General features: G+C 67.8%; 1 protein-coding gene across 1 annotated transcript in view; it reads right to left on the reverse strand.

Annotated features, from left to right (window-relative positions):
* Nucleotides 1-8,137: 8,137 nt before the first annotated feature.
* TRIM46 (tripartite motif containing 46) overlaps nucleotides 8,138-10,040 on the reverse strand; it is a gene marked incomplete at both ends in the record, with an annotated part of 4,328 nt that continues 2,425 nt past the window's right edge. The window contains 4 exons of the mRNA XM_082011522.1: nucleotides 8,138-8,513; nucleotides 8,661-8,958; nucleotides 9,042-9,341; nucleotides 9,444-9,474. Coding sequence (XP_081867648.1) covers nucleotides 8,138-8,513; nucleotides 8,661-8,958; nucleotides 9,042-9,341; nucleotides 9,444-9,474 — 1,005 coding nt within the window. The remainder of the gene's footprint in view (nucleotides 8,514-8,660; nucleotides 8,959-9,041; nucleotides 9,342-9,443; nucleotides 9,475-10,040) is intronic.

Raw genomic sequence — 10,040 nt, forward strand, 5'->3', positions numbered from 1 at the left:
CTCCTCCCCGGGGCCGGCGACGGGGTGGGGCCTCCCCACCTGCTCCAGGTGCTTTATAAAGCTCCCGTCGTTGCTGAGCCGCCAGTTCCTGATTCCCTGGATCGCGGAGCGCGCCGCTGGCTAACGGGAGAGCCGCCGCCGCCGCAGAGCCCCGAGAGGTGCCGGGACCCCCTGGGATGAGCCCCATGGCGTTCACCGCCCTTCTGCTGCTGCTGGTGCTGGGCACAGGTGAGGGGCTGGGGCTGGCAGCACCCTGAGCAGGAGGGAGCCGGGCTGGGACCTGGGCACGCAGGGAGGTAACAGGGCAGGGGGATGTTAGCAGGGTCCCCTGGGCTGCTTTCTGAGTGGGGACCGGGGGACACCAGAGCCGGTGGCCTTCAGCACCCCGGCGGCAGGGACATCGCCGTCTCTCCTGGTCTGGCCCCGGGGTGCGGTGCCCCAGGGCTGCTTGTCCCCAGCAAAGCCGAGACCTGGGGACCTCGCTGTGGCCGTGGCCTCTCTTAGCCATGTCCGAAAGGATCGGGCAGGGCCGAGCGCTGGGCAGCCGGGCCGTGCCGGGGCCAGCCAGAGCAGGCTGTGCCCGGGGCCCGCAGGCTGGTATGCAGGTGTGTCTCGGTGAGCCTTCCGGACCCCGGGCTCTCCTCCAGTGCCACCGGCTCCTGCGGCACCTGCTGGGAAACTGCCCGGGAGCCGCCTGCGCTGGCCGGCAGCCAGGCCATGCGGGTCGGGGGGGGCACGGGTAGCACCCCACCCTCCCAGCCCAGTGGCCTGCCGCAAAGTTTTTATCGGGGGGCTGTGCCTGAGCTCCCCAGCATGGCAGGGTCCCCTCAGGAGCAGGGGGGATCTGCAGGGCTGGGCATGGAGCCGATGCCAGCTGCCCAGGTGGCACCGCCCAGACCCTCAGTGGTGCCACGTGTGCCCAGCACAAGCCCCGGTCGCGGGGTGTTCCTGAAGGTCTTGTTGGCCTCACAGGCTTCTGGAGATCATGGTGCTTCTCAGCGCCTCATGGCCCAGGGGAGCATTCAGCCAAGGAGTCGTATGGTGTAAAACCTTCCCAAATTGGTGCTGCAGTTCCAGCCACCAACTCCTGGTGTTTCCTCTAGGTACACATGCCATGGTCAACTCCAAGACCACCACGGAGACGACCACCACGGAGACGACCACCACGGAGACGACCACCACGGAGACGACCACCACAGAGACGACCACCACAGACACGACCACCACAGACACGACCACCACGGAGAAAACCACCATGGACACGACCACCACGGAGACGACTACCATATCTGTGACTGCCGCTCCAAACACCACAATCTCCAAAAATACAAGTGACAAAGGGACTCAAATCTCCATGTCCTCCCATACCACAGTCTTCCCTGCCACAGGCAACACCACAAACTTACAGTCCAGCAACAGCCCCACAGGCAACACCACAGCCAACAGCACCTTGGTGCCCATCGCTAGCAGTGCTGCCGTCTCCCACGCCAGCGCCACAATCAACAGCACCTTGGTGCCCATCTCTAGCAGTGCTGCCGTCTCCCACGCCAACGCCACAGCCAACAGCACCGCGGTGCCCATCTCTAGCAGTGCTGCCGTCTCCCACGCCAATGCCACAGCCAACAGCACCGCGGTGCCCATCTCTAGCAGTGCTGCCGTCTCCCACGCCAACACTACAGCCAACAGCACCGCGGTGCCCATCTCTAGCAGTGCTGCCGTCTCCCACGCCAACGCCACAGCCAACAGCACCGCGGTGCCCATCTCTAGCAGTGCTGCCATCTCCCACGCCAACGCCACAGCCAACAGCACCGCGGTGCCCATCTCTAGCAGTGCTGCCATCTCCCATGCCGATGCCACAGCAAACAGCAGCAGCTGGCCCCCCCCCTTCGGCACCAACACAACCAACAGCAGCTCCACAGTTCCCACCTTCCCCCCAGGTGGTAGCACGGTGATCCCCATCTCCAGCACCAAAGGCAACGGCAGCAGCAGTGCTCAGGTCATCCCCACGCAGAAAACCTCTGTCACCCCTCAGAGCAGCACGGCTCCCAGGCAGACCCCCACGGCCGTGCTGGGCAGCAGTGGCACTCCCAATCCTAGCAAAGCTGCAGCCCTGCTTCCCACCGCGGTCCAGCTGCTCCTCCGCGTCCTGCTGTCCTTCCGCATCGTCAACAGGAGCTTCAACGAGAGCCTGCGTGACCCCACGTCAAAGGAGTACAGGAGCCTGAGCCACACTGTCTTGACCATGGTGAGTCCCAGCCCTGCCCATGGGCTGCCCGGGCGAGCAAAGCCCCCCGCTCTGTACTGGGAAGGAGCCGCCTCCCGTTGGGGCTCCCTGTGAAAGTGCCCCAAGCACCCGCTCTGCCAGCCGCTTCAGCCCCGGCCGGTCCCGCGAGGGGGAGCGGCGAGGGGACGGGAGGGAAAGCGTGTCCGCTGAGGAGGTGGCTGTCACCCCCATGCTTTGTTCCAGTTCGAACACGTCTTTGGCTGCACAAGCTGCATGGGCAGGCAGACCTACAAGGGATGCAGTGAAATCCATTTCAGGTGAGCGGGCCAGTGGCTCTGGCTGCGGAGGCCGGTGTGTCCCGGCTGCACGGTGCGGAGCCCCTCGCAGGGGGCAACAATGCGGGTGCTTACGCCTCTTCTTGTGAGCAGCCAAGGCTCAGTGGAGGTGCAGTCCACCCTTGTGTTTGCGCACGGCAATGACACTGTCGCCAGCGACGCCGCTGAGCAGCAGCTGAGGAACAGCCTGGACCAGAACGGCTTCATCATGGACCTGCAGCTGACCAACATCCAGAGTGAGCAGGAGCTTCAGGCTGGGGGCGCGAGGGCGGATGGAGCCCCACAGGGGTGCTTTGGGGGGCTTCGCAAGTGCTGTCCCAGCCTGGCCGGGGCAGGGATGCTCTTCGGCGGTGGGACAGGCTCAGGGCTTGCAGCCGGCAGAGCCTATGCAGTTTCCCTGTGGCACACAGCACTGGGAAGACCTACTGGACCCGATGGAGGAGGGCTCATCCCCTCACGCCCCATCCTGGGGCTCTCAGTGCTGTTTGTCCCGGCCAGCCCCGCAGCTCTGCCCAGCAGCACAGACATGGCTCTGGTCCTCTTTCAGGCACTGTGGAGGCGGTGTCCCCAGCACCGGTGCCTGCGGTCCCGGGCTGGGCCATTGCTCTGCTGGTCCTGGTCTGCATCCTGCTGCTGCTGAGCATCCTCACCTGCCTTCTGCTGGTGAGCCCCCCATCCCCATCCCTGTCCTCACCTGCCTTCTGCTGGTGGGTCCCCTGTCCCCATGCCGACAGGCCCCTTACCCCTTCCCTCTCCCCCCCAGGGCATCTGCATCTGCCGCCGGAAAAGCCGAGGGAAGCTGGACCTGTTCAGCACGATGGCCTCCTACCACCCCATGGCTGAGTACCCTCCGTACCAGAGCCACGGGCGCTACATGTCACCCAACAGCAAGCCCAACCCCTACAGCCAGGTGAGACCTGAGTGCCACCATCCTTGGTGGCCGCTCGTGCCCAGCGTCCCAGCTACTGTGGGGCTGAGGGGGTGCAGGGGAAGGTGCTTTTTGGTGCAGCTGGGCAGGTCCCTTGACCGCTGGGTTAATGGCTAACGGAGCCGGTGGGGCAGGGGACATGTGGCCCTGGGAGCCCGCCCCACGCCAGTCCCCTCCCGGCCGGGAGGTGAGCATAACTTTCACGCCTGGATGGAGCAGCGGCGCTGGGTGCGCGTCTGGTGCCGGCAGACCCGGCCCGGCTCCGGGGAGCTCCCCACGACCTTGGGCAGCTGCTCCCCCTACCCAGCCCCGGGCAGCGGGCAGGGGGCTCGCTGCCTGCCCGCCCTGCCCCTTCTCAGGCTCGTCCACACCCCAGCTGGACCCTCGCATCTGCCAGGGTCAGGGCATCCTTCTGCCGTGGATGGGGAGTGGGGCTGGGGCTGGGGCAGTGCGGCGGTGGCAGAGGACCGGGGGGGCCGATCCCTCTATCCTACGCCCCATAACCCGCGCCGGCGGCTCTGAAACCGGAGCTGCAGGTGCCGCGTCAGGAGCTGCCCCGCACACGCAAAGGGCACGGCTCCCCGAAGTGACGTGGGGTTTGGGGGCCGGCCCTGTCGCCCCAGCTCGCTGCGCTCCCCCGCGCGCTGGTGCTGCGTGCAGGGGCCGGATCCAGCTGCTTGGCTCTGTGCGAGCAGCTCACCCTGTTCAAATACCAGGGGCCTGGGTAAATATTTACCTTTGCTCTTGCTGGGCAGGCTTATCACGCAGGACGAGGAACGCTGCCGGGGCCGCTGCAGCCCCTCCACCGCCTCTTGCAGCCGGGGCGGCTTGGGTGCCCATGGCGGCTATTGGTGCCCACAGTGCCCGTGGCTGGGGGCAGCTGCCCACCACGCAGGGGGGTTGTATTTTTTGGCTGAGCGCTGGGCTGCGCATGGTGCCCAAAGCGAGGGTGTGGGGGCTCCCCTCCTGCGGCCGGGTGGGGGCTGAGTAGGGGGCTCAGCCCGGCCCCTCCCCATCCCAGCTCTGACACCCCCTCATCGCTCCCTCCCCAGGTGGCTGGCAGCAACGGCGCGGGGTCCGGCACCTTCACCTACACCAACCCCGCTGCTGCCTCCGACAACCTCTGAGGGACGCGCTGGGACGGAGGGCGTCTGCCGAGGGGGCCACGGCCCCCCGCTCCAGGGGGAGCAGCACCGGCCCTGGGTGCATCCCCCGGTGCTGCTCAGCCCCTCGCCACGAGCAGCGGGAGCCAGATGGTTCTGGAGCAGCCAGATTCATGCGCATGACAGAACTGGACGAACAAAGATTTGGGGCAGGAGGGAGGGTCCCCCACACCCCATGGCCCCCGCACTTGCTTAGCTTTGCAACCCTGCTCTGTGCCGTGGGTGGGCGTCTGGGCTTGTGCTCCCCCCGCACTCACCCCCGGGGATTTAATTGCTCTTTTTGTGGTGTTATTTTATATAACTATATATATGCAGTGTGTCGGCGCTGGGCTTGGCTCGGTGGGGAAGGGGGGTGGCAGGGTCCTTGGCTGTGGTATATTTATTGCATCCCACAATAAAAGGATGGGTGCAGTCGGGCGCTGTGTCCCACCGGGCTGCCATGAACCCTGGCGCACCGTGATGCCGCGGGCATCTCCCCCGGGGGGGTGACTCCTCTTCTGGCTCCGTGGCTGGTAGGATGCCTCCGGCATGGCTGTCGCCCACCTGGGTGACCTTGGCTCGGGGAGCCGCTCTCGTTTCTCGGGCTGGGCGCACCTGGGGTTCATGCTGGGCTTGTTTGTCACTCATTGTCATCGTACCTACAGTCACCTGGGCGCGGGACGTGTCCCCTGCGTCCCCCCGGGTGTGACCGTGTCCTGGCAGGACGCCATCCCTCTTGCTCACATCCTGCCCGCCTGTCCCGTACTCTCGGTTTCTGTCTTGGGAGCAATCGTATCTCGTTTGACTCAAGAGGTTACCCTGCGGCCACACAAGTGGGACACAAGGTGACGACGGGGCCGTAAAGCTGCGGGGCAAGCGCTGCTGAGCCCCGCTCCCCTCCCCTGCCTGGTCTGGGCTCGGGATCCTCCAAACCCCACGAAGCGGCACTGGGGGCTGCCGGCGGGAAGGGGAGCAGGGCAGGGCCGGGGGACCTGCCGACGGGCAGTGGGGTGGCCCCGGGGGCCAAGGGACCGAAGCGGGACCCGGCCTGCCCGGCATGGGGCTGTGGGACAGCCGTGCCCGGAGCGGGAGGGCAGCCCCCCAGCAGTCCCAGTTTGGGCTGGGCCCCGTGCTGGGGCCTTGGGAGGGTTTTGGCAACCTCTGAAAAGGCAGAAAAACAAGGAAACAAACCTTCCCCAAAGAAATCCCTTGTGAGCTCAGGCGCGGAGCCAGCCGCTTCGCGGGGAACCTGCCCTGGGACCGGCCCGGCAGCATGTGGCTGGTGGGCGCCTCGGCCACGTCCCGGGGGCTCTGCGTAGGGGACGTGACCGTGCCGGGCGCCCAGGGATCCAGGCTCCTGTCGGGAGGTGCCTGGGCCATGCCAGGGTGTGGGCAAGGGGCTGGGGGAGCTCCCGGACGGGGGGGCTGCCTGGGGAGGGGGCATGACGCAAGCCTCGAGGTTGGGGGGGCGTGGGGGGGTGTGGTGTGTCCCTGCTGCTTTCGGTTTCCTCTATGCCTTGCTGAGAGCCAGAGGTGCCAACAGCGAAAGCCAGCAGCTTCCAGCCCGGCAGGCGCGGGGATGGGGTGCACCCTGCGGGCAGGCACTGGGGCGGGAGCTGGGGGGTTTGGCGCAGGGAGGGCTTTGGAGGGTCTTCGCGTGTGCGTGAACGTGGTGCCGGATCCCGCCCTTGCATGGCAGGAGAAAGGGGCAAAGCTAAAAACAGCATTGAGGGGCGGCTGCGGCACAGTGTCATGGCCACCCCCGAGCCCCGCTGCCAGCCAGGGACGGGGTCGCGCACCCGGGGCAGGGCCCCGTGGGGTGCGGGGGCGGCTGCGTGGGGCTGCTGCCGCACGGGGCGAGGCAGGGCTGCATCTACCCCCCAGCCCCCCCGCAGCCCTGGGCAGGGCCCGCAGGAATCGAAACGGGCGCCAGGGCTGGGCCCTACAAAGAGCCGCCTGTTCACCGGGAGCCGGGCCCGGCTGCCGCCGCCCCGCTGGCTCCAAACAGCGGGGGCCGGTGCTCCCCAGGGCCCGGCGCCAGCCTGGGGGGCCCTGTCCCCACACGTGGCTCCTCCGCCTGCCACACCGCTCCCCAGGGCTCCCTGGGACGTGGGTACCCGGCTGGGGGGTCCATCCCCCGATACCCACCCCGAGAGCACGCCCCAGCACCCAGCAGCCCCCCGGGCTGGGCCAGCCACCCTTGGGCCCCCCCCGCTAATGCAATAGGGGTTTTCTCTAGGCCCAGCAGGGAGATGGTTCCTGCGGGCGGCCTGTCCAGGAGCACCCCGACACCCCCGGACGGGGCGGCAGCAGCCACGTGGCTGGCAGAGCGCGGGCAGGGACCGGACACGTCAGCACTGCCCAGGCTGCCCCGGGCCCTCTCCTGGGCGGGATTGGCCTCTGCCGGCCATGGCCTGAAGGACAGCGCAGCCCCACGACCTCAGCAACGGGCGCCGCACCCCAGGGAGCTGCCAGCACCCCACAGCCCCCGGTGCCGGTGCTCCCTGCGGAGCGGCTGCCCTCTGCCGCGGGCTGGCTCTGGGGAAGTCTAGCATTGCAGTTTATTGTAGGAAACCATGAAAATACAGCAATTGTAACAGAACCCAGGAGAAACTACAGCAGCTCAGACGGGTCCCGGCAGGGGAGTGCCAGCACGGGCCCCCGCACTGGATGGTGGTCCCGTGCGGCACCCAGCCGGGTCGGATCCCAACCCTGTGGCCCCAGCCCACTGCAGAGGCATGCGGTTTGGCACCGAGTGGTGTAACGGGGGCCAAAGGTGTCCCTCCAAGAGCACGCGCGGGCAGCAAGTGGGCCGGTGCCCTGTGCAGGCAGGGGCGCAGGTGGGGCTGGGCGAGCGCACGGCTCCGCTGGGGACGGGGCAGAGCCGCCAGCGGCACTCTGCGGGCCCAGGGGAGCGCGGGGGCACCGAGGACCCACAGCCTGGCAGCCTGTGGGAGGGACCTGGTGGCGGCTGTGCCCGACCACCGTGGCTGTGCCCGGCCGCGGCGCTGCAGCCAGGTGAGCCACAGTGAAAATGAGCCACTGTAAAAAAAGTCTTCACACCTCATTCCAGCCCTGCCTCCCCCCGCCCCCTCTCCCCGAGCCCAGCTGCCTCCCCCACCCCAGCCAGCGCCCCACCTCTCCCCCCGGCACCTGCCCCCCCCCCTCCCCACGCAGCCCCACGTCCCGCTCGCACCCCCCTCCCCAGTCCGTCTCCAGGGCTGACCCTCTGCCAGGACCTGGCCCGCAGTCTCTGCCCAGCCCTGCCCCCGGCCTCAAAGCAAGCTGGGGAAAGGGGCAGGCAGTGGGGAGAGGAGGGGACGGCAGAGCTGTCCCCATCCCCTCCCGTCCCACAAAACAAACGCCTGGCCTGCTCCCAGCCGGCAGCAGGGCTGGCACTGCCCTCACAGCGCTCTGCTCCCCGCTCGCCTGTGTCCCCCCCAGGCCCTGGAGCTCGCTGGGCAATCGGGAGCCACAGCCCGTGTGCACTGGGGAGCACGGGCTCGGCTCAGTCCAGCTTGGCAAAGCCCCCAATGGTCACTTTACGCTCCTGCTTGTTGGCCACCAGCTCCTGGAGATGCAGGGCACCCCCTCCGATGAAGCAGAAGGCCGGGCAAACGGGCCCTGAGCAGTCCACGCCGCACTCCCAGAGCTCGCGGAAGGAGACGGCGTCGTAGAAGCTCACCTTGCCCTGCTCATAGTCCAGGCAGATGCCGATGCGTGGGGGCAAGGGCACAGTGCAGCCGTTGGGGTCGCGAGAGGTGAGCGCCGACCCGTGCGAGAGCAAGATTTTGCCCATGCCGATGGTGAGGAAGGCGTAGGGTGGGGGCACTTCCACCGTTGTGTCCTCTGCCCCGCTGTCGTGGCCGCTATCGGGGTCGTACCTGCAGCGGGGGGAAGAGTGAGTCCCAGCGCGGACACGTGAAGGACAGGCCGGGGCTCCACTCTGCGCCCCAGAGCCGGCATATGGTGGGGAGGTGGGAACAGGCGGAGGACCCCCCCGCACCCACCGAGCCCCTGGCCCTGCTCACCTGGGGCTCACCACGTCCTGCGGCACCTGGAACCACTCCTGCAGCTTGCTCTCCAGCCCCACGCCCACTTTGACCAGGTAGGAGCTGGGGTCCACGCAGCAGGCCCAGTAGCTCTTGCCCTGCGTGATGGCCACGTCACCGATGACCAGGTCGATCGAGAGGTGGCAGCTGGTCATCAGGCGCTCGGCAGCGAAGAGCATGGGGATGCCGGGGACACTGCGCACGGCGCGCTGGTCCTTGCTGATGGCCAGCCGGTCCCGGTTGAAGCCCCAGCGGTTGTCCAGGAAGAAGTTGAGGACTGCAGGGAGGAGGAGAGGAGAATGGGTGAGAAGGACGGCGCGAGTCGCTGGTGGGGTGCTCTGAGCCCCCAGCACCCCTCACCTGGGGCGGGCGGCGTGTGCAGGTAAATGTCTTCGCTGTACTCCCCAAAGCCCGCCTTGTTGCAGCCCTTCACCCGGAGCACGTAGACGCTGTCGGTGTCCAGGTACTCCACAAGGGCGCTGGTGCCGCGCACCTCCTCCCGCCGCTGCCACAGCTTCAGCCCCTTGGCTTTGGCGTCCGTCTTGCGGTACTCCACCGTGTAGTGCCAGGCAGGCGGCGAGTGCTGCGGCAGCCGCCAGCACAGGAAGATCTGGTCGTAGGCGTAGGTGCGCTGCGTGTCGATGACGGGGGCCTCGGGCGCTGCGGGAAGAGGCACCAGCGGGCATCAGGCAGCATCCCCCCCCCAGCAGGCGGGGAGGCGGCCAGACGCAGGGAGGGGGCATTCCGGACGGACGCACGGACGCACAACCAGCAGGAGTCTAGGGGGATCTGACTGCGGAGATCGTGTGTAGGCACCAGAGGAGAGCAAGAGTCGGGGAGACAGAGGAGCTCGCTGCTGTGGGGCTCCAGGGACCAGACAGGCTGAGTGCAAGTCGGGGAGGGAGGAGAGAGAGAGAGAAAGAGAGAGGATGGAGGCAGCAGGAGAGGAGGAGGGGAGGAGATGGGGATGGCAGGGTGGTGTGAAGATGCCAGCGGTGCGGTGGGAGCAGGGAAAGCAGGGTGCGAAGGAGGGGCGGAGAGATGAGGGGATGGCGGGCGGAAGTAGGGCGAGAAAGGGGACGGAAATGGGCGAGGAGGGGACGGAGATGGGGTGAGGAGGGGGACGGAAATGGGGCGAGGAGGGGACGGAGATGGGGCGAGGAGGGGACGGAGATGGGGCGAGGGAGGGGGACGGAGATGGGGCGCGGAGGGGGACGGAGATGGGGCGAGGAGGGGGACGGAGATGGGGCGAGGGAGGGGGACGGAGATGGGGCGAGGGAGGGGGACGGAGATGGGGCGAGGAGGGGACGGAGATGGGGCGAGGAGGGGACGGAGATGGGGCGAGGAGGGGGACGGAGA

Source organism: Phaethon aethereus (assembly GCF_964289735.1).
Source record: "Phaethon aethereus genome assembly, chromosome: 28".
In the NCBI taxonomy this organism is placed as follows: Eukaryota; Metazoa; Chordata; class Aves; order Phaethontiformes; family Phaethontidae; genus Phaethon; species Phaethon aethereus.